Source organism: Stegodyphus dumicola, chromosome 6 (genome assembly GCF_044657685.1).
Source record: "Stegodyphus dumicola isolate Sdum_Otavi_A_Nest chromosome 6, ASM4465768v1".
Classification (NCBI taxonomy): Eukaryota; Metazoa; Arthropoda; class Arachnida; order Araneae; family Eresidae; genus Stegodyphus; species Stegodyphus dumicola.
Window position 1 is genome coordinate 53,782,094 of NC_140773.1, and position 26,028 is coordinate 53,808,121.

At 34.6% G+C, this 26,028-nt stretch overlaps 1 protein-coding gene across 1 annotated transcript in view; it reads right to left on the bottom strand.

The window, feature by feature from the left end:
• Positions 1-26,028, bottom strand: part of LOC118204971 (BDNF/NT-3 growth factors receptor-like) — a 722,804-nt gene that overhangs the window by 124,360 nt on the left and 572,416 nt on the right. Inside the window, exon 6 of the mRNA XM_085818323.1 lies at positions 22,251-22,595. Within this exon, the coding sequence (XP_085674449.1) occupies positions 22,251-22,595 (345 nt within the window). The remainder of the gene's footprint in view (positions 1-22,250; positions 22,596-26,028) is intronic.

The following is a 26,028-nucleotide window of genomic DNA, read 5'->3' on the forward strand; positions in this document are numbered from 1 at the left end:
TTATCTGTGCTTGGAATTTTTCATAATATTACCCATATTATTTCTTATTTGCCAGCAATTTTTTAACAGGGAAGTTTTTGTTTTACATTTTTGATTTTTTAAAATTAATTTGCTCTTAAGTGGAAAATTTTTCATTTAGTCTAGGATTATTTTAAAATTTGTGTTGTATACATATAGAATGCATTAATTTTTTTTCCAGCAGTATTGGTTTAATGAGCAATTTTTTTCTTTCATCTGCGTAGTCAATTTTTTGAGTCGAGTTAATATTTTAGTAGTGCTTTTTTTAACGTACTGAAATGCCGAAACGGAAAAGAGGCATTACAGGAGATGCATCAAGAAGACGAAGAGCTGAAGCACAGAGTTTACGGCGAGCTGCAGAAAATGAAGAAGAAACTGCTGCGAGACTGAGCACGCAAGCGCGTCGGCAAGCAAACCTACGCGCTCAAGAAACGGAAGAAGAAACCGCTACGAGACTCGGCAGGAAAGCTCAACATCAAGAAAATTTACGTGCTGCAGAAACGGAACAAGAAACCATTAGGAGACTCAGCAGGCAATCCCAATGTCAAGAAAATTTGCGTGCTCAAGAAAGTGAAGAAGAAACCAGTAGGAGGCACAGACTGGACTCTCATCGTCATCGTCAAGTTCGAGCGGAAGAGTCGGAAGAGGACGCTGCTACACGAAGAACGCGAGACGCTGCACGCCACAGACAAGTCCTATCCGAAGAAACAATGTCCGTACGAGAAGACAGGCTACGCATGAATGCAGCACAACGTTCACGCAGCACTCTTCACAATGCAGGAAGATGTGGACTCGAAGTTTATGTTGAGCAACACAGCGCCGGTTCAATGGAAGCTGCCTGCGATCTCTGCAACGGATTGTTCTTTACGGGAGAAAGGAATGCAAGTGGAAGATGCATGCACTGCTGTAACAATGGGAAAATTGTCGAAGCTGAAAGAAGATATCCAGAAGAATGGCACAATTTAATGAATGGGAACCACCCGTTTTCTGAAGAGTTTTTTGCCAACATACGTACTTACAACTGCCTGCTCAGTTTTGCTTCATTGGGTGCCAATATAGAAATGCCTTCGGGTTCGGGTCCCTACTGCTTCAGGATTCACGGTGCCATATATCATCGAACGAGCCACCTTCATCCGCCTCATCCCGGTCAAGAACAGTATGCTCAGCTGTACATTTTAGATTCGGATCAAGCCCTCAGGCAGAGAATGAACATATTTGGAAATGTTGCCCTGAACGCCGAACTCCTGAGACAGTTGGACACAGTTTTAAGGAACGTTAATCCATATGCGGAAGCCTACAAGATGCTGAAGGAATTCGAAGAAACTGTACGAGAGCAAGGTGCCGAAACTGCTGCGGATATCCGCATGTACATCAAGGGTGAAAGTGTTGCTGCAGGCGAGCACAGGGGACGTTACAATGCTCCGAAAGAAAATGAAGTTGCAGTCGTCTTCAAGAGTACGGACGGCGCTCCTCCATCGAACCGAGACATCATGATCCATCCGAGAGGTGGCGGTCTCATCAACATCAGTACCTTAAATCCCAACTTGGAACCCATGACGTACGTACTTTTCTTTCCTCACGGCGAGCAAGGATTCAGAGACGGACAGCAATACACAGAGTTACAGTTTTACAGTCACAGGGTGTCCGTACGACGAGATTGCTACAACCCGATTTTGTATGGCCGGAAATTGTTTCAGCAGTATCTCGTGGATGCATACGTAAAAGTTGAAGGCAACAGGATTGCGTACTTCCGGAGCCATCAGACGAATCTGAGAGTGGAAACTTACATGGGTCTTGCCGATCACATTTACAGAGTTGGTCAAGAGACGGGCGTCCGCCCTGGAATACCGGTTATACTTCCGTCAACGTTTATAGGAAGCCCTCGCTGCATGCAGCAAAACTATCAGGACTCGATGGCCATTGTGCGCGACTTTGGTAAACCGGATCTGTTTTTGACTTTCACGTGCAACCCTAAATGGCCGGAAATAACAGAAAACTTATTCCCAGGACAGAAGGCTCACGATCACCCGGACATCGTTTCGAGGGTATTTGACCTGAAGAAAACGGCTTTGATGCAAGATTTGACAAAGAATCACATCTTAGGTGCGACCATTGCAGATATACACGTCATCGAATTTCAGAAGAGAGGATTGCCTCATATGCACCTTTTGTTGTTTTTAGTGGAAGAGGACAAAATAAGAGATGCAGAGTGCATCGACTCGCTGGTGTGTGGTGAACTTCCAGATGCTACTCGACATCCGGAGCTACACAACATTGTGAAGTCATCGATGATTCACGGACCCTGCGGTGAACTGAATAGAAACTCTCCCTGCATGAGTGATGGTGTATGTTCGAAAGGATTTCCGAAACCGTTTCAGGCAGAAACTAAAGAGAACGTGAATGGCTACCCACTCTACAGAAGAAGGGACGATGGAAACTTTATCGTGATCAAGGATCATGCCATCGATAACAGATGGGTCGTTCCTTACAATCCGTATTTATCGAAAAAGTACAACGCCCACATAAACGTTGAAGTATGCAGCTCCATAAAATCGGTGAAGTATTTGTTCAAATACGTGTACAAGGGTCATGATGCAGCTAAAGTTGTTCTGGAAGAATCTGGAGATAGAACTTTAATGTGGGACGAGATCAAATGCTTCTTAAATGCAAGATACGTGTCTGCCCCTGAAGCAGCGTGGAGGCTGTTTGAAAAAAGAATGCATTCTAAGTCGCACTCCATCATACGACTACCGGTTCATTTGGAAAACCTGCAGCCCTTCTATTTTGCCGAATCCGAAGAAAGGAATGCTTTCCAGAGAGCTGCCGAGAAAAATACCATGCTCACCGGATGGTTTGAACTGAACAGGACAGTTCCCGAAGCGAATGGTTACCTGTATGCCGAAATTCCTAAACATTTCACCTGGAGGAATCATGCCTGGCAGACACGAGTTAGACTTGGAGATTACATCATTTCAAGAATGTATTCTGTTAGCCCGAAAGATGTTGAGCGTTTCCATCTGAGGTTGCTGCTGTGTCACGTTAAAGGAGCGAAGAGTTTTGCCGACTTAAGAACTTACGAAGGTGTGGAGTATTCAACGTTCAAGGAAGCCTGCCGTGCAAGGCATCTGCTGCAAGACGACGAAGAATGGAAAAATACTCTGGCAGAAGCATCAGCTTTTCAAATGCCACCGCAGCTAAGACAGCTTTTTTGCTTTATCTGTGTTTTCTGCAACCCTGCGGAACCCGTCGCTTTGTGGAATGAATTCAAAGAGTCCCTTTCTGAAGATTTTGCGAGATCTTACTCCTTAGAAGACAGTTTCAGCCTTGCACTGAGAAGTATAGAAGACCAGTTAGAAGTGCACAATGTTTCGCTATGTTCTCTTGGTCTCCCGCAACCAACATTGACTGATGCTGTTTCTCTCGAAGTCCCGCAGTTCGATGTCCAGTATGAAAACGAACAAGCCGAAGTGTTGAACGGGATGTTGAATCCTGAACAGAAATTAGTTTACGACTTGGTTTTGGAAGCTGTACGAGATGAGAATCCTAACACACCGAAGACATTTTGTGTTAATGCGTTTGCCGGAGCTGGAAAAACTTTCCTTTTTAGGACGATCCTTCATGATGTTCGAGGAATGGGCCACGTTGCCATTCCCGTTGCGTGGACAGGCATTGCTGCTGTGCTGTTGACCGGTGGAAGAACTGTACACTCTACTTTCAAGTTGCCCGTTCCACTTCTGGAAAATTCTTCGTGCCGTGTGAGACAAGATAGCGCTGAAGGAAGGTACTTGAAGACTGCGAAACTTTTCATATGGGATGAATGCACCATGACGCCTCATTACGCTTTGGAAGCTGTCGACAGATTGCTGAGAGACTTGACCGGACTGGATGTTCCTTTTGGCGGTAAAACCTTAGTTTTAGGAGGTGACTGGAGACAAACATTACCTGTTGTCGCACATGGAAACCGAACTTCTGCGATCGAGAGCTGCCTCAGGAACTCCTTTTTGTGGCCACATTTCAAACAATGCACGCTTTCCACCAATATGCGATTGAATCCGGAAGAACAAGAATTTTCAGAATGGCTTCTGCAGTTGGGAGACGGTCGTCTTAAAAATGACAGTGGCTTGGACGAAGACATTATCGAAATTCCATCTTTGTGTGTGGTCAACAGATCGATAGTAGAAGAAATGTTTGGCTGCGGTAATGAATTCGACTTACAAGACTTGGCCAGTAAAGCGATTTTATGTCCAAAGAACGAGGAAGCTCTGAAGCTTAATGAAGAAATTCTTTCCACGTTTCCAGGTCAAGTTTTCACGCACTACAGTGCAGACTCGGTTATTTGCGATGACGAAGAAGAACAAGAAACGTATCAGCTGGATTTCATCCACAGCCTGACGCCTTCTGGAATGCCACCTCATCGTCTGAATTTGAAAGTTGGAGTTATAGTTATGCTTCTACGAAATCTACATCCATCGGTTGGACTCTGCAACGGAACAAGGCTCATTGTGAAGAGAATTATGCCAAACGTTTTAGATTGTGAAGTCATCTCTGGACAGAATGCTGGATCAAGAGTTTTCATTCCACGTGTTGAACTTTCACCATCAGATTCAAACCTCCCCTTTCAGCTCAAGCGAAGACAGTTTCCCATCAGGCTTGCATTTTGTATGACTATTAATAAGTCACAGGGACAGACACTTAAGAAAGTTGGGATTTATTTACCGCAACCAGTTTTCAGTCATGGAATGCTTTACGTAGCTTTTTCAAGATGTTCGTCTATGAGGAATGTTCGTGTTTTAGTGAAAGACACCAAGAAGCAAGGCCGTTTGATGCCCGCATGTTCTAAAGTATTCACAAGAAATATTGTTTACAGGGAGGTTCTGCAGTAAAAAAGTTACTCGAGACATTGAAACAGTGAGATTTTTGCAACACAAAATGAAGTTAATCAAGCCAAAGCAAAAATGAAAAAGATTTGAGGTTTTTGGATGACTGGGATAAATTGAAGCAAGTGAAGATGAAGCTGAAACAGTTTGAGAATTATGCATTAGTCGGCTTTTATGTCTGTTGTTACAAAGTGGAATTTGTAGTAGTTAGGCAATCGGAAGCTGTATTATTTTTTCAATGTTGTAAATATTTTTTATAAATTTTCCTTTTTAGGTCTACATACAATTGCGTTCATTAATTTTAAAACATTTTATGTATTTTTCTTTTTTAGGTATTTATGGAACTGATTTCAATCACATAAAAATATTTCTTTTTCAGGTGTATATAGAAATGATTTGATTCAAATTAAAATGTTTTTATACATTTCTTTTCAGATGTACATAGAACTTGTAAATACTTTTTTTCAGGTGTATATAGAAATGATTTCATTCAAATTAAAATGTTTTTCTTTTCAGGTGTACATAGAACATGTAAATTTTTGTAAATAATTTTTCTTATTCATTGCTTGCATTTTTGTAAACACATACAAATATATATATATCTTAATTGTGCGTGTGCGTATATATGTATATACAATTGCATCAATATATATATATATATATATATATATATATATATATACATATTTATATATAGTGATGCAATTTTGTCTATGATTCTGTAACAGCAGACCAGGGAAGGGGCTGATACCTGGGAGAAAAAATAACCCCCTGGTCGATGAGGTTGCAGAGGAGACCCCAGGTGTCAGGCAGTTTATGCCGTCAAAAGCCCACCAATTTTTTCTGTTTACATTTTTTTTTCTGTTCAAGTTTTTGTGTTTAATATAAACTTATAACTAAGAAATTATTATTATTATTTCTTTTCAGATAAATACGGATTGTAGCTCGCCCATCTGGCGTACTTACTCGGTAGATTTTAAAAATTATTTTCTGTTTTTCTTTGAACTATTGACGCAATAACTGATTTCATTCATATAAAATATTTTGTTTTGCATGATATTTAATATACTCAAGGGATAGGCCTGTAATGTCTTTCCCAAAGTTGTGTCTTTTATAGACATAGGTACAGTAAAATATTTTACGGGTTCACACGACTGACATTTTATGAAACGTTTGGAAAAGTTTCTGTGTGCTGCCCTACTGTGTTATCCAAAGAACAACAGTTGCAGTAGTTGATGATAATGTGTGTACAGCCCCAAATAATTGGAGACAAGGATATTTTGGAGTTTGTTCAAAGCTAAAAAAATATCATTGATGCAGATTCCGACAAAGAAAACGAAATGAATAATGCAGTTCTTGTGGATGATTTTGTTTCATTGATTTTTTATTAAATACATGCCTATATGCATATCTGTGCAAATAAAATGTACTCTAATAAACTTAATTTTGTTGAAAATATGTTTTTTTTTTTTTTTTTTTTTTTTTTCAATATCCTTTAACACGAAAAAATTCTTCAGTCCCTTCGGTTTCGTGTTAATAATAATGAAAGTGAGAAAAACAATTTTAATCATAGATTTAAAATTATTTTTCTGTTTTTGATTTAAATACAAAATATTTCCACAAATTTCACACAGAAACTATTGTAGACACCAGCAAAGAATTGAGTGGGTGCAGCTCACCCATCTGCAATACTTACTCGGTAGATTTTAAAAATTATTTTCTGTTATTTATTTATTTTGAATGCGATAAAAACAGGCGACTAACTAATTTGGTTTATATGTATGTACATATATATTTTCAAATGTATATACAGGGGATATTGGACACATACAACACTATTGACACAATATGAGCTATATCCACACAATGATGGAACAAGGTGTGCAGCAGATGCAAGACATGGGCATGATTCACATGATATTTGATATACTCGAGGGATAGGACTGTAATGAGCAAATGAGTTTGTTCCACAAAGTTGCGTCTTTTACAAACACCCAACATTCGAATCCCAGTGAATGGGGTGGCTGCATGGGTGTTTTTGTTATTTTCCCCATGCCACTTTCCTTTAAAAAGCCGACAAGAAGGCATCCCTCCCCTTAGGCAGATTGCACTCGAGTGCTTTGCCGTAGCTGAATACGCTACACCACTACATTACACACGGAAGTAAAAATGACACTTCCTGTGGTCGTTGCCTAATTATTCAAAATATTTTGATAATTGTTATCTGTTCTTAGAATTTCCATAGCATTGCACATATTATTATTTAACATTCTGTTATTTACCAGCAATTTTATAATCTGCAAGTTTTGGTTTTACAATTTTTGATTTTTTAAAATTAACACCTTCTTACACAATTTGCAAACGAGTTCAATAGCCAAACATTCCCTTTCATATTACATCTGAAGAACTGTTGTAGCATTATGCAACAAACATTTCGCTGTTCATTAAAATATAGGAACACTTTTCAATCAAATTTTGATTAGAATTTGATGTAGATTGAAAAGTTGTTTTCAACTCAGCTGCCTTTACACTCGCAGTTGTATTCACAATTGATTTTCACGCTGGACTTTTATCATTTGTCATATCCGCTAAATTTTAAGTGTCAGCAATTTTTTCTGCGGTAACAGCATCTACAAATGACCATCTGCCATGAATATTCTTCACACATGCACGAGTTTTATTTTAGAACCGCTGATGCTTTGGGTTTATGATACTACTTGCTAATAGTATGCATTATGATAGCATAAGTAAAAAAAAAAATTTACCAGTATAATCAAAATAGAACAAATTCACGACTAAATATTATCAAGAGTCTTAGAAGACCCTTCGAAGAACATTTTTAGAAGGTAAACAAAGATAACTGACGAAAACTGATCAGCTCGAAAACCCACGCTTGAAAAATGTAAACAAACGCCGCCGAAAGCAGTTACAGTTACGACTAAGATCAAAGGTTTGCTCGCAGTTAAAAGTATTACTTCCGAGCATGAAAAAATTGTAAAATAATGCTTTTAAATGTTTTCTACTATTTTAAAGGCATTTAAATGCCAGTATATATTTACTGTTATGAAACATAATTACAAAAGAGATGTTAAGTATAAAATATATAGACAGCAGTTGGAGTTTACCAAAAAGAATTTAAATAAAGGAATTTTAACAACGAGTATACTGTTGGAATATCACACCCGAAAATTTTCGCGATTACACTTCGTACAAGCAGCTGAGCGGTAAAATCGCTGAACACTGGTAGTTCGGTCCAACTTTCTAATCCCGGCGAGCGGGCTGGCTGCATGTGTGTTTTCGTGGTTTTCCGCATGCAGTATCTTCTGCATGCATACGTTAACAAAGCGGGCGCAGCAAATGTAAAATCGCTGTACACTGGTAGTTAGGTCCAACTTTCGAATACCACGAAGGCATCCATCCCCTGAAGTAATGGGCTTCAGCCCGCTCAGCTGGCGGGCTTGCCCGCTAGTTATGTATACGCTATGAACTGACAACGAAAATAACATCAAATTTAGACTGCGCAGCACATAGAACAATCAGTTCTGTTAAATCGAAAGCATTCGTAAATGACTTAAAACATGTGAGCGCAACATATGAAATAAATACAATAAATTCATTTTACCTAACATTCGTCATCAAATAAAAACCAACTTGCACGCTCGCACAGCTGTCAGAAGCTTGCACTATAGTGAGGCGCCAACGCAGGAAATAAAAATGTATGCATTATGAAAAATCTCACACTGAAAGCGTAGAAAATTATTACAATTGTCATTAACTGTTGAAAATCATTGGTAACAGACAGTTGAATTGTATTTGCAGTTAAGTAATAAATTATAATAGTTTATTCACTTTAATCGGTTTATTTGATTATTATTATTAATCATAAACCAGATATTACTAATAGCAACTAATTCATTGCATTAACTGTAATATTTATATTTTAAGTACACTATGTCTCTATATACGTCTTCGCTAAGAAATGAAATAAAAATTCTGCAATAAAGTCACAGATCACTAAAAACCAGAAATCTAGATAAAACAGGCAAAATATAAAGAGCCAGCTTGAAAGGTAAAATATTGTTGCGTGCGTACGGGTTCGTTATGAATTGAATGCACAAGTACGATGAAAAAAATGAATAAGATTTATTATTATCACAAATAAATAAAACAAAACTCTTAAATTTCCTCAGATATTCGTGCAGTATTACAATATCTCACAGTAGTTATCTTAAATACTCGAACGTTCAACAGAACTTAATTCAAAACAGCTAGAGAAAGCTAATCCGCGAATTCGCTTCAGTCAACAAGAGCAGTTTTCTAAACAAACTCTTAAAACAACAACCAACTAAATAAAAACAACAATGAATTGAGAGCTTTTCATGCCGCTTATATAAGCTTTCTAAATACGCGAGAATTTTCTAGCACTTTCTCGAAATGAAAAAGAGATATTTATTTATTAAATGTTAAATGCACTGCTCTTTCTCTTGTATTTTTAATTTTCCGGCTTAGCTTTCCTTTAACATTCGTCACGCGCTGCAATGCACGGAGAATAAAACAAATTAATTTATAATTCAAATAACATTAGCTATTTAAATCCAAATCCGTAACAATATGTTCTCTTCTGGCAAATGAAACAAATGTAATTTGATAAGCAAAGAAACCCAATAAAAATATTCCACTGGAAAAATAAGGTTTATATTTTTAAAAAGTAGATAAATGAAAATCTTATTCCTATATGAGAGAAGAGGAGATTTGTTAAAGAAATCGCCGTTTCGAAAGCTGATCAGTAAAGTGGTATTTAATTCCAAATAGTATAAAGCGCAACAAACACAGAAAAAAAAATCTAAAAGGCAGACTGCTTCATACCACATCCATAATATTAAAATGAAAAATAAACGCTCACATAAGAAAAAAAAATAAGTAAGCAACAAAACGAAGTGCTTTAAAGCGAGTAATGAATTAAAATTACAAAGTATTGAATAAGTACGTATCATTGTATAAAGAATACAGCAAAAAGAAGAAAAAAATTAAAAGCAAAACTCAAGTACTAGATATTCTAAAGCATATAAATCAAAGAGTACATTATAATTATTATTTTACTTTTGGATGGTTTTTGCATCAATTACAATTAAATTTCGCTCTACTGGTCTCTCGGATGTTTTCGAAGTCGAGTTGCATTTTGGGATTTTGAGTTACTTAATTAACAATAGCTTTTATGATAGGAAAAATGTTTCATTAAATCATTTCTTCTTCCTAATCATTTCACCAGTATTTGTTTCCCTTATCTGTTTATTATTATTATTATTATTATTATTATTATCGCTTTTTGACTACTTAACTATTTTTATATATTATTTCTTATACTTCGAATATTTAGCATTTATTTGCGAAACTTTTATTTAATGTTTAAGTCTTTTAATTACCTACAGCAATCATGGAAATATTACTCAGTCTGCTTATATTGTTAATATTTAAACTTAAGCAGAAGTTATTACTTATCCTGAAAAAGTTTCTTTACTTTTTTAATTTCCTTTTACAGTTATGCAAACCTTGAACAAAATTTGCGACACCAAGATGTTTTCCTTGTCCTTCTTTCATGTATCTGCATTTAAATCTTCGTAAAATAACTCAGAGAATTTTATGAATGTGGTTTAGACACATTCATAAAATTGCTTGGATTGGAATGGATTGGACGGCTGCGTAAAAATGAATTTCCACACTTTATAGAGAAACTATTAAGCTCCTGGAAAGAATCAAATACCACGTACTGTCTGTCTATGGTAAGAACAGCTCTAGGGAATTAAAAATCCGTGCTTATTTTTGAAGAAAAATTTTAATTTTTACATTTAAAAACATCATGCTATTATTTTGCTTCTTTTTTGTTTATTTGTTTGCTTGCAAAATCATAGATGTCATCTTAGAAATCTACTTCATTGCCCCATTCTCTGTATAGACGCACTTCATAAATGTAAAATAAATTAAATTTTTCTAGTTCTCCTCTCTAGCTAATATATTGTGAACATTCAAAGCAATTTCTTCAGTCTTTAAATGACGTTCTGCTACGTTTTTATTTCAAAATTTTCTGTTAATTTAGTGTTTGCGCTTTAATAATGACTAAAATTTCATCATTAAATGTATATGGAATCATCTTGAAAGTAAAAGCGTTTATTTACATACCCATGCTCTGAATAAATACTTTTTGCTAACATTTCTTCTTTTCCCATACCTTCAAACTAAACCAAAAGCTCGTCAATTAATGGCGGAAGGAAGCGAAGGTGAATTAAAATCAAAACTGCTTTTTCCTTAATTGCCAGTGGTTTGGGTTGGTTTATATGATTACAGAAAGCCTCCAGGGTTAAATGCCTAAGAGGAGGGATGCCTTCGTGGAGGGCTTGCTAAGGGAAACTGGCTGTGCGCCCAAAACCGTATCATGCTGTCAACATTTCTTAAAAGTTAAATTGGTGTCAGTTCATGTTTCATCGATGTAAACGATGTGGCGTTCACTTGCCGTGAGTTTCCTCATTTCGCGTAAATAATTGTTCCTCCAAAATACAATGTGAGTTCTTTCGATAAGAATTTTTTTAACGCATTTCTTTCAGCGAAAATTCATTGAACGCAAAAACTTAAAAAGAATCTTTTTGCCACGGGAAGTCTATTTTTTGCTTCAAGACAGGCAGTAATTTCCGCACAGATGGCACTTTCTTTTCTTTGATGTAAAAGTCTTGTATTGTCTGCCGTATAACGCATTTGTCAAAATCGTCAATTTCGCACTTATGATTAGCAGAGCTTTTACGTTTCTTTCCAAGTGTATTCAGAAGTTTATTTTCACCCATTGTTGATACTTCGCGCTTAATTTTTTTAATTGTATACTCCGATACTCCAGTAGCTTGCGATGTTCTCTTCAAAACTTAAGGAAGAGGAAGTACTAAAGAGTTCGCCGAAGCTTCAGAAGCGCAAAATTCTGCGACATTATATACGATTTGACGTGCCTGAGACTTTAAAGTGGCCTTTCTTAAACTGGCAAGGCATTTTAAAAAATTGGCGATTAACAAAACACTACGAAAATCAAGCTGAAAAGAAGCAAATTTGAACAAATAGCAGTACAAAAGATATAACAACAAGAATAAAAATAGCTAATAGTAATAATAAGAAAAGATGCGTGCAGCTAGAATGAAACAGAGAAGACGAATGATAAACTTTTTTCCCTTAAGCCAACAGTCGCCAAAAACAAAATAACAATAAAGCAACTCTTGGTTCGTCCCTATTTGAAATATACTAGCCCTGTTGCTATAGCGACCGCAACCCACCAGACACCGTGGCGGGAACTATTCTTACCGTAGACAAACAGTACTATCGCATTATATAAGTTTAAAATAATACGTACATTCCTACATTTACAATTTAAATTTCCGAGATATTTTACATTGAATTATTTTTTTAATTGTTACCGTCAGAGTAGAAGATCGTTCAGGGGAGGATGTACAATTGCAAATTGTAAGTTCTCGTTCTGGCAATTAGCGGTTTTTGTCTTGGTCTATCAAATTTGTACCCGGCCCTTTGAAAATGCTGATTAAATCTATTATTGTGAACTCTGAGTGTAAACATATGGAACATGTATTTAAAACATCCTTCATGCTGACTTCATTCAGAGTTTTATTTATTTAGTATAGGAGATACCATATTATAACCATCTATAATATTTTAAACACGTGATTTATTGATTTTATGGCAGGTAGATACGTGTCTACAGATTAGATTGTGGAGCAAAAAAAGAGTCCACTAGCAGTTTTCATCGATTTATGTGCTCTTGCTCCTTCACCACATTCGTCTTGTTTCTCGCAAGAGTTGGGTGAATTTTATCAGGTATCAGGTAAAGTGAAGTAAGTAGCCGCGAACGCATGAATGATAGAATGAGATGGAAAATTTTCAGCTGATTGGAGTTATAAACTGAGTTGGCTGCAGATCTCAGTATAATGCCCAGTGTCGTCCGCAATTTCTGCAAACAGTTTCAAGATAGTGGATCTAAAGCGAGAAGATGTACCAAGATCCACAACGATGATTGAGGATCGTTACTTGACACTTCCACCGCGTCGAAAAAGAGCTGCTACAACTTCACAGTTCTCACGTGAGCTGTATATTGCCATTGCAACCCCAGTTTCACTGTCTACCGTTGCTCAAAGGTTTCATGAAATAGGGTTGCTTGTGTCCCGTTCACTACAGCATACAAGAAAGCTTGTTTAGCGTAGTGCAGACAATATGGGCTTTAGATCAGACTTCAGAGGAGCCCTGTGCTTTCTACGGATGAGTCGAGATTCAGCACGAGTACTGATTCTTCAGAGTACCTGTACCTGGTGAGAGCCTGAAACACGATACTAACTCTCTCTTATCAGAGAAAAGGATCATTTCAGTGGTGGAGGTATAATGGTTTGGGCAGCCATTATGTTGGACTGCTGCAAATACCTGCATCTGTTTGTAAGTTTTATTATCTTAACTTGCGATTAGGGAAGTTAATATAATAAAACTTAACTTCCCTAATCGCAAGTAAAGATAATCCCTAATCCCAATCTAAACAAGCGATTAGGGAAGTGAGGGCTTGTTAAACTAGGATATGTACATATTCTAGTAATGGTAGTTTAACAGGCTGTATCTTCCCTAATTGCTTGTTTACCAATTTAAGATAATAAAACTACCTCGTCCTACCTTAAATGATTCATTCTGATAAGTTTGGACATGTTGGCATCGTCTTGGAAAACATGGTGCTGCCTTTCTAAAAACGTGAAATGTGTTTAATATATGAAATATACATACCATGATATAAAATGTGATTAATTTTTGAATAGTTTGATGTATTCTTTAAGTAGGTCCTTGAGGATTCTAGTCTATGTTCTATATGTAATATAAATTATCTAGGTTTTCTTCTAGTTTTCACCGTGTAACTGCAGTAGTACGTGAAATTTATGGATGTTGAGCTTCAAATATGGTACTTAAAATAGTTTTCTACAGTAAATAATTTTTTTAAGTAATATGGGTATAAAATGCAACTGATTTGTTGTAATAGTTTGAGTATGATGAATATAAACTTCTATTTTCGGAAAAAAAAATATATCAGAAATGTATCCAATCACGTGATATGTCTGGTTAGTCTTCAAGTTCGACTGAAGTGATATAACTTCGGGTATAACTGTAAACAAGAATATCTAAAATTTTCTATGGGAATTGAGCTTTTGAAAATATTTTTATATTTTTGAAGCTGTATCATAGCACGTGAAGTTTTCAAGCTTTTATGAAACATTGTTATTATTCATAAATTTTCATTAACGATTAAAAATATTTGAAAGTTTTAGTATTACTCGGGAAACCTGCAGTTAAACTCTCTTGGCACTCCCTAATTAATGTGAAATGATATATATCCTTTGAAAAAGATTGGCAAATGTTCTATGAATCTACGAAATAGTGAGATGTTTGTTGTCAAAAGATGAAAAAATTTGCATGGATATCAGTATATATTGTGATATCTGGCGACTGTTTGGCGATCAACAGAGCATGCTTGGCGCAGGTAGCTCTTCTTTGAGAAGGGTTAATGTATTTATTAGGAGTTGCATGTTAGCCTCGGAAGAGGAAGGTAGTAGATTGTACTATGCGGTAGGAGCGACGTACTGCTCTGAGTAACTATTATATTATGCTTTGAATTATATCTTTAATAAATGTTTGTTTCGTCTTGCTGAATGGTGCCTTATTAAACCATGAAGTCATCACAACACGCTCTCTTACGAGAAAACCAGAGAGGTTAGAAGCTTTGAGCGTTGAAAACGGAAGAGGCGTAAAGTTAAGCCTAACTAACGAAAGAAGTGTTCATTTGCAAAAGAGAGTAAAAACGTGAGAATTATTTCATCGAGAGTTTGAAAGGCTTGATTCTAAAGGAAAATAGAAGAAAATGTTCAAAAACGCAAAGAAAGAGGATTTAGTAACAGTTCTATTGGAAATTGGCGAAGAAGCATCCCCAGATTTGAAGCTGGTAGAACTGAAACACAAACTCCAGAATAGCAAGGAATACATCGAAGATGATGATTTCGTGAAAGAAATTCTGATTACTTCAGTGGAGAATAGAAAAAGAAAAGAAGAAATGGAAAGAATGCAAATGGAAGAAGAAAGAATAAGAACAGAAAGAGAACACGAAATAGAACTAGCGAAGATTCGAGCAACTCAAAATGAAGGAAGTAGAAGTCCAACACCTTTAATCCAAAACACAGAACGAGAAACCGAAATTTCACTGGACAAGCTGATCAAAGGAGTAGAAACACTGACTATACCAGTACCGAAGAGAGCAGAAGAATGGAATATATTTTTCGATTCTATCGAAAGAGCATTTAAGCACAAGAAGGTTCCTGAAGAATACAAATCAGAAATATTATTGAAATTAATTGGAGAAAAAGCTTCAAATGTTCTTGTTTATATAAAGGAGGAAGATCTGCAAAATTATGAAAAAGTGAAAACTCTTGTTCTGAAGGAATATCAACCTACTCCTCAAACCTGTTTAGAAAACTTCAGAAAAACTAAACGTTATTCCGGCGAAACGCATATCCATTTCGCTTCAAGACTAACAGCTACATGGGACTATTACTGCAAGTCAAGAGAAGTAAAGGATTTCGAAACACTCAAGGAGTTAATAATTTCCGATAAATTATTCCAAGCATTAGATGAAGAAACAGCTGCACACGTCGCAATACGCCAAGGAAATAAATGGCTGAAGCCTCAAGAATTAGCTACAGAATGTGATATTTATTTCACGGCCAAAGGAAAATCTTTCGACGAAGTTCGAAATGGAATTAAGCGATCACCGAGATTCCTGGATACAACATGTGCACACGACAAATATATTCCACCACCCATGAGAAAAGAATATCCAAAACACGAAAGATTTCACGCGAGAAGAAAAGAATGTTATATTTGTGGAAATTATCAACACATCGCGAGAGATTGTCCAGACAAAAGAAGAAAGAACGAAACTGCAGTAAATAAGAAGGGAAAGGATGATTCCAAAACTCAAAAAAATTCAAACAGAACATCAAAAGAAGAAGCCATCGTGGCTAAAGTAGACTCATCCCATCTACGATCTGAATTCGCAGAACGCATCGTTCAACCACTGCAAAAAGTAGATATTTTTATTAACTCTGAGAAAATCGAAGCTATCGTAGACTCTGGAACGCAGATAACGATCGTACATTCATCGCTCATTCCAAATTTAGAGGAGAGAGAAGGAGGTAAAATATTGCTAACACCTGCTTTCGGACAACCAATTGAAGCAAAAGTTTGCCGTGTACCTATTACCATAAAGATCATGGAAGCAATATATTTAATTTTGTGGATACATTAATTGCAGTGACTGATAAGCTAAATGTGCCTTGCCTAATATTTACAATGAGTTTTAAATATAATTCAAACTTTGCGCAGCAATGAGTAATAAATTAAAAAAAATAAATCTACTTATGAAACAAAAACTTCACTCTGTACACGATGTTTTATGTAAAAATATTGTTATTCATTGTACTATTAGAATATTACATTTTATACAACCAACTGTATTAGTCAAAACTTACAGAATGACTAAAAAAACATTTTTAAGCGCGCTCATCGTCTTCGGATATTCTTTGCGGATAATCGTGGACGGTAAATTACATTTCTTAGTGGAATTATGTTGGTAGCATGGCAACGCAAATACGATACAAAATTAATGAACGTTGAGAGCGTTCATGCCACGCATATGTGTTATTCCGCTCAGCTTTTTTAATATAAGATACTAAATAGTAGGTATCAGCTCTCACTTTTATGTTCGTACTCCTAGTATGTTTATGACCACTTTGTAAGAATTTATTTTTCTTCTTGCCAGCTATTGCATTTTTTCCATGTTTGTAGCAGTTTGACTTTCATCTGTCACTTCTTTCCTTGTTGCTGTTAAGGAATACGATTTCATTTCAGTATCTTTGAAGTTCTGCGAGCAGGTTATTTTGAGAATAATTTCCAAATAAATAAAGCAGTTTCTTTTTCAGTTTGCTCTGTAAATGTAATTAACAAAATTTATTCTTGCATTTCGCCAAGTGCATCAAAAGAATAAAATCTTATCAGCGAAATGTATGAAAAATCAGCAATTTTAAATTTATCTTAGTATACATACTCACGTGAGTTTTCTCTTCTACTAATGTGTCTTGCTTAAAAATCTGACAATTGCTACTGATTGAGCAATTAAACAGAATTTAATCCCATTTATTTAAAATTTCAGGTGTATTTATCAACCATACGCATTACCATTTTATGCAGTTTATACTTATTTGCTAATAGCGCATATATATATTAAGAGAATTTGCAAATTATGTCTATTTTTACGAAAATAATTGAACCGACGGTATAATTATGGCGTCGAAGAACTATGCAAATATTTAAACGTACACGCGCGTGTCTGCGGAGTTGTGACTGTGAATGGGATAATAAGGGCGCTGGGGCTTTTCGACGATTTCTCCTCGCCTGCTCGTTTACGATATTCCTCGTGTTTCCCAAAAGAGTTTACGCGTACATATAATGAATTTAAATGGTACACTTCGACAAAATAATAATAATAATAATAAAAAAAAATAAATAAATTAAAAAAAATGTTCGAAAGGTTTCAGATTTTAAATTACGCGTAAAAGGGCGTTTTTTAACGTCTTGTGCGTTATCTTTATTAATTAAATATCATGTTCTTCGCACTTAAAATATAAAACTCAGTTCAACAGCAATAATATTTCACAAATACTTTTAAAATGAGCATATCTTTAGAATATTCTATACACAGTCTCACGCGCTGGAGATAAAAATATTTTTTCCATACAGCGTTGCCATTACTTGCTTTTAAATCATTGAGTTTGTTAATCAAAAATTCGTTAAAGTTTTACAAAATAGGAAAGCGATAATAAAACAAATTCCAAATTTCAAATTTGGGCTTCCAGATGCCCATATTCGCAGTAGGATTACGTCATTCAAAACTCGATGGCTCTAGGTACCGCTATTGTATCACAATGTGAGAAACATACACACATTTATGCAGATTCTTCATTATTTAATTTCTTCAAATATATTACAGGGCGATAATATTTGGTGGCAACAGTTTGAAACGCAAAATTGACATTCAGAGTGATTCAATGCAAATTCGGAAAACGAAAACACTAGTCCTTCAAGGACAAGGTCTCTTTGGACTAAAAAGGGACAGTTCTATATATCACGTTCTACTGAGCCGATTGAAGAAATTCAATTTGGTTTTTTCATGTTAGAAAGCATGACTTAGGAAAAGTATTATATTTAATATAGATATTTTGACACAAAATCGGCCTTTTTCTGAAATGACACGTGTTTTTTTTTCCATATTTCGATTCTATGACTCAAACTAGGCAAGTTTTGTAAAAATCGCACGAGTACATTTTTAAAAATTAGCTCTCAAAATTTTAGATCCTCAATGTTAATTGAATTTGATATATATTTATTATTATCTCCTTTTTTTTTATTAAACTTACTTGATTATTTCTTCCAGAATTCGAAATTTAGGGTTAATCCAAATATAATTTGCGTATATTTTATTATTTATGTTAAAAATTAGTATTTTTAAATATTTTTGGAAAACATTTTTGTATTATAACACGTAACATTTTTAACTTTATCTTAAAGTAGATGTATTTCTAAGCATATCTGCAAAAAATTAGAGATTTTATTAAAAATCTTCTAAGATATACGTGAATTCACATTTTGGAGCGTTTTGAAATTTGCGTATTTAATATAAGCGATAATAACGGTAATGTGGTTTCCGCACTCTGTTAAAATTCTTTGACAGAATGAACGATGAACTTTTCTCTTCTCGTGCATCAATAGCAAAAATCTGATGTATACACCACATGACTTCCTTGCATTGGAATATTAAATTGGAATGTTGAATTATACGCATTTTTTCTTGCATTTCATTTAAACTTATTGGATTGAATTAAATCTACTTCACCGACAGCTCCTAAACCACAATAGGTTAGGTTAGGTTATTTAATTACGGCAAAGCCTCGAGGGCTATCTGCCTAAGGGGAAGGATGCCTTCGTGGAGGACTTTCTAAGGAAAACTGGCTCGTATAAACGTTACACATGGGGAAAACCACGAAAACACCCATGCAGCCAGCCCGTTCGCGGGATTCGAACCTCAGACCGAACTACCAGTGTTCAGCGACTTTACCGCTCGTCCGCTGGTGGGCTAAACCACAATAGAATAAATGCATGCCTTAAAATTCACTCTAGTATTTGTTTACCATAGCGACACTCTGGCGCTAGATTCACTTAACAGTATTAATAATTATATAACAGTTAACTTATATAATAATTATACAACGGAAACTAAGTTAACTGTTATATAATCCAATAATTATATAACAGTTAACGTACATATTTCGTTCATATTATAACTCATAATGCACAAAATTTATATCATTTAAAGAATAGAATTATCTAATCGTTGCCTATGTTCTATTCAAATACTATAATAAAGCTAGAATGATGTATAAAAGAAATTAAGTAAACAAAACAAAAAAGAAACAGTTTTTCACAGACAATTGAGTATTTTTCATTTAATTAATTCAGTCGAAAAGGCAAAAATACATAAAAACTCAAAATATTTATATTAAAAATTACGAAGTAAATCTCAAACACTTATTTCCTCGAAAAAATTCCAGAAAGAATTAAGCATGATTTAATTGGCAATAATAAATGAATGCGTTATCTTTGTTGTTGCGAAGCTAAATTTCTCTAGATTGGCAACAAATCCACTAGTCTCCTGTTTCAAATGTAAACATTAATGGCCGCCATTAAAAAAGGCTTAGCGGCAATTGAACAACTTTAAAATTGCTGATAATTCTAAAAATATTGCACACAAATTTACTAAAGGCATGACTAAACTTTTCGCGATTACAATACTTCCTTTTTACTTCGTACAAGGAAGTAAAAAAGGAAAGTAAGTAGGTTACTGTAAGTTAAGAATTCCGCCAAGTGAATTATTCTTGGCGCAAACTGAAAAAATAAGCGCCAAGATAATTTTTTTAATTTCTCCATAAATTTATCACCAAAAATTGTATAGTATCTTTTACAAAATTTAATATCTAAGCGTAATTTGAGTTGTAGAATCGAAATATGAAAAAACATTGATATGTTATTTCAGAAAAAATCCGATTTTGTGTCAAAATACCTATGTTAGAATAATGCTATATATAAATCTAAGGCATGAAAAACGTAATTTCAATTCCGTCAATCGGCCCAGTAGAACGGGATACAGAATTGTCCTATATATATATATATATATATATATATATATATATTTTGTTTGCGCAGTGTACATCCCTTTCTCTGCTATAAATGTATGTTCGTACTAAATTTCATTCAAAATCTGCTTTTTAGGTTTTTAGAAATTCGACATAATGTGTAATTTATCTTCATTTTGCACTCGAGTGTATGTGGACTAGTGCTTGCTTGGAAACGCCTATGTCATCTTCTGCTTTCTCGAACAGTACCAATATATGCCCATCTACTCCATTAATTACTGTGTTTAAAGGTTTTCAGCACAATATTCGTATAATTGACTTCTTGCCTTAATCCATGTATCATTTTAATTAAGGTTTGGGTTCCGCTTTGTTTTCCACTTTCACAAATCTATTCATCTTTATTTTCGTATTATTTGAAACTCAGCTTAATAATTAATTACTTGTAATCCTAATCCCTTTTCTGGCGTTTGCGAAGCTTCTTTTTTTTATAGTGAAGCATAGTTGCCTAAACCGTTTTCTTGCTTTTAAATGTAATTCATTTCCTTAAGTGTATGCATCAGAGAAAAATATTCACAGAGGTTTTTCTTATTGGTTCCATAATTTATTGTACATATAAGACTGTTTTAATTTTTATTTTTTTTAAAGTATGTTTTTGTTAGCAATTGTTATTATATTTTTATAAATTTTATTACTGTGCAGTTTGAAGTATCATCATGTGTACCTGTATTTGCAAATGTCAGTTAAGACCATTATTGCGGAGTTGAAAGTATTAAGTATCAATACTAAGTTCCTAAAACAATTTCATGTATTAGCTAATGAAGTAATAATTATATTTTTTCTAATTTGTGCCTCAATGAATTCTTATTTACACAATACTCAGGTAAATCGTATATATTGTGAAAGAATTTCTTTCTCTGTGGAAGTTTATTACTTATCCATATATATACATTTTTATTTAAATTATTAATATTATTGTATCAATTCATTCTTACCTCCCAAATTTGAGTATCCGACCATTTAACAAGAAACACATTTCCTGCAACTTTCCAACAGTCTTACTAAATCCGAGATCTGGGTAACTTCCAGAAGAAGAATTCAAAAATTAAGTCTATCAGGAAAATCCCTTATTTGATTCAACAAAATATAAATTAAAGAACTTTGCAACACTTAACAAATTTCTGACTAAACGGATACAACTAGGAGAATACGAATCCACAATAGCCTATCTTGAAAACTGTTTTATGGAAGAAAGAATGCAATTTACTTAGTCTGCCATTACTTACATTTTTTGTACTTCTGAGCGTTATGACAGGATATATCCGGTCATCAAAAGTTTTGCTACTTGGCATACATTAGCTTATAATTTATGATATTTTGTTTTATTAATTTCTTTAAAAATGTAAATATCATTTTAATGAATGTAAGTTTATGAAAATACAAAATAAAATAAATAATTATACAAATTCAATTAATGAATGCTGTTTAAATACCGGTTTTCATGACGGATCTAAAAACCTGTGTCGCTCAGAGGATCTAACATATCTAAGTTCCAAATATATGTCTTTCTGATCCTTTGGCCTAGGATCCGCGCTCTCGTGATATGGCTTGTAGTAGATTTCTTCTAAGTAGCATATAAGCTGCATGAAATTCAAATCAGCTGCCAAACGCTACTAATGCTGATTTGATCAAGAATTTGGCAAATTCGAAAATGAAGACGTGAGGTTAGCATTTCTCTCAGCGTTAACTCAGCACCATAATAAAGAAGGATTTGTCGTAAAATAGGGGAGTTCATTTTTATAATTTTTAAATCTCCAAAAATTTCACTTTGATAACAGTATATTAAAATTAATAAACACGCAAATATTTCTAATTTATATTAAATCACAATTTTGTACATTTAAAAAAAACCTATCAACAACAAAAATAATTTATCAGTTACATATCGTACTGCTCTCAATATTCTTTAAATTTGATGAGAAATGTGTTTCGCAAGAATATGTATGAAGTTGTAATAACATTAACAAATAATAATGCCACTTACCGTTTATTTCCAGAAGAACTACAGCAATTTTTTCCCCAACTTCATTTTCAGCAACGCAACTGACATTTCCATTGTCTGCAGCATTCACAGCCGAAAGGCTTAAAACTTGGATGGTATTGTTGGTATCGTAATACACAGAATTAAAATCATAATCCGTAACTGTAGTGTTAGTCGAATATATCGATCCTAAGATTTCAAGGTCACCTACAGTGTGGTTTGAAATCAAAGATGTGGTATTCCAGTATAATGTGATGGGTGGATCGCCTGTTGCCGAGCAGATCAATTCAGCTGACTGGGATTCGTTCATCACAAGTCTTTCCGGAATCACCGTGACTTGCGGCAGTTCTAAAAGAAAAGAAAAAAAAATATGTAAGCAATTATCTTTCATTAACGTATGCTGTATTTCAGTAATAATAATTTGTGTTGAAAAAACATCCTAGAGCTATAAATTAGAGAAAACTTTATCCAGGATTTCAGCATTAGTTTAGATTACATAAGTGATAAGTGACGGGGGACGTGGGCACTGTCCCTTTAACATAGTGTTTAATCAGTACAGCACCACCCCACCATTATCTAGAGAAGAGCATTAGCATATGTAACTAGTATTACAAATAAAGCATGGTAGGATGTATATAGGAGTAATTATATCTAGAAGAATAGGATATAAACTATATAGCATATGCAATATTTGAAGATTGTTGTGCGTCCACACTACCTTCACAAGTGATGCTATACCAGAGGTACATTTGCATACGCATACTAAAAATGCGTGCACATATTATAAGACATACAAGATAAAAATAGTACATTAGTCCAATACAGAAATGCGGATGTAATACACAGGGCAAAGCGCAGTAATGGAATGTACAGTCATACGTATAAGACATGCGATACAGTCAACTGCTAATAAATAACTTACAAATTACTAAGTGGTGCGACTACTATGTGAGAAGAGATTGTAATGTTACAGTTGAAATATTAATATAACATGTACATAGTTATGTAGTGTTACTATTTTGGCATGAAATGATGTACAAAGCAGGAATAATTACATCTCAACGGGAAGATGTAAACAATATAACATATACAGATTGTTATGCGACCAGACGACATTCGCAATAGTGATGTTATATCAGAGGTACGGTTATATGTTGGACGATTTGTACGACCTGTATGACATGTGAAGACTTCGAGCTAAATGATACAATACAGTTGCCATACAAAGTACAGGTTACAATATTACGTACAGACTGATTATAACAACGCTGTTCATGTCAACTACAAAATAAAATACAATAAATGCATATCTAGATTAACATGTTACTGATATTATGGAGTAAATACATTCAAGGGTATAGTGTACATAATGGCATTCAAAATACTATATACAAGTTATATAATACAATATAATTACTATACAAAATACGAGTTATAAGATTACTGAAAAATTAATTATTACATTTCAATAATATAAACAGTACATTTCAGTAGTAAGTGTATTTCAGTAGTATATATACTTCCGTAGTAAAGTGCGCGAAATATCTTCTGGAGCGAGTACAAATCAATGCTAAAGCGTGCGAAACCCCTTTATGCAGACTATGTCATACGAGCTCCTACATATAAAATAGCGACAGTACTCATCACAAGACTACCGGTAGATTAATTATAGAATGATATTCTAGCAAGGGTGTTACATTCAACATGCATTATGGGTAAACAAAGTGCTAGAATCATTACAGAACATAGTATTGTTATTTGAAATGAATATACATTTGGGAAGAAGGATAAAAATTTCGTGCCAATACTATGTATGACTATGAGAATAAAGATCAGATAAGGTGCTATATACAATATATACACTGGGTGTTGCATATACAAATATTGTTGCAGTAGTATTGGTATTTTATATAATATGATAAATGTTAAAAATAAATTGATGCATAACAATATATACATATCTTGCATATAATGTCACAAATAGTGTTATCTTTGATACAATACAGGTGTGTAATATTCAGGCACTATAAAATGTCACAGATATAATACGATATAATTCTGTGGTTAGTTTAACATAGAAAGATGCAAGTATGCTTACTTACATAAGGTGTACGAGGTAATGGCCTTCTGGAAAAAATTTTAAAAATTCCTAACGCTGCACATAAGGCAAGATATAAAATTACACAAGAAGAAACAGTGTCGCAACAAAACGTATACAGTCAAAAGTCGTTAATTCGGACACCCGTAATCCGGAATGATCTATAATCCGAACCTCAAAGCTAAAATCTTTCTGCGCATGCGCCGCATTGACGCATGCGCATAGGCGTTTTACTCGTGTGCGCAAGACATTTACGACTGCGCATATGCATCTGCGCAAGTGCAGAATACGTTTTCGCGTGCGCGTTTAATGTATGACGGACGGTATAAGCTAAAATTATCTAATTATCTATTTCAGTTAATGTTGATAATTGCGTTGTTCCTTAATCTTCAAATTGGATCCGGCTTATTATTTTTTGCAGACTGTAAGAGCAATTTTCTAAAAGTAAGCTTGAACTTTCGATTATGTCAAATAGAATTTCCGATGCTGGAGCTCCCAAAGGATCTAGAAAACGAAAGTATGTTTCGATGTCCATCAAACAAAAAACGAATTGCTACAAAAAATGAATAAAAGCATATCCTTTGTTTATCTAACCGTTCCGAAATCTGTTTATCAATTTCACGCTGCTCTGCGCGGGGGGGGGGCACGTCGCGGCGCGCAATGAACTGGAAGTTGATCTGTCAAGACTATCGTTATCTTCAGGGCAGATGTTTTTATTTTAGTCGGCTTATAATTCCTTACTAAATGTAGTATTTAATTTCGATGTACTCCGTCTTTGATATGATTTAAATCAAATTCCTCGTCATTATAAATATCACGAATACAAATCACATAGTTTTCTGGTTGCAATTTTCTAATTTCGGCTATGAGTAAGGTATGCTTTACGCATCCGCGCGTTAAAAGAAATGTTTAATAAAGTAAAAAAATAAATATTAGGCTTCTTTTTTGGTAAATTTGGATACCCTTTAGATCATAATTGCTCATTATTTTATAAATTACGGTTTCATATTTTTAGTTTTATAATTTCTGCATGCCATCTTACCAGATTTAAACTGATGATCTACAATCCGGAATCGCCGAAGTCCCTACGAGTCCGGATTAAAGACTTTTGACTGTAATTGCTATGCACAATACAGGGTACAAATTAAAATAATTTAATGTGTGAAAGTACATGTCTGACTTAAATGCTGTATGCAAACATACTAAATCAGCATTAGATATACACAAAATTTATTTCACAAATGGAATACTGGATGAGTAGGTTATTACATCTTAGGTGTGTTTAACACTTTGCATAATCTTTAAAACATGCAGAAAGAGTACTTGGCTGAAGAGCTTGTTGCATAAACAGAGTAGGAGACTAAGATTCACATAGCTATACATAATACAAACATATACTCAAGAATAATTTAGTATGCAGTAAAACACGTATGACAGAGAATATTGTCAAAGTTAACACTGAGAAATGCATTATATCCAATACATTCTAGAATGCATATCAGTAACTATACATTTATTGAGTATATCATTATACCCCAGGTGTCCTTAAACACTTCTGCATGACCTTAATTTGTATAAAACAATTACTACGCTTGAATTCTGAGAAATATGTACCAATATTGTGATACTTTTAAATTACGGATATATTGGAATATTTGATGATTGATGCTAGAACTACATTTG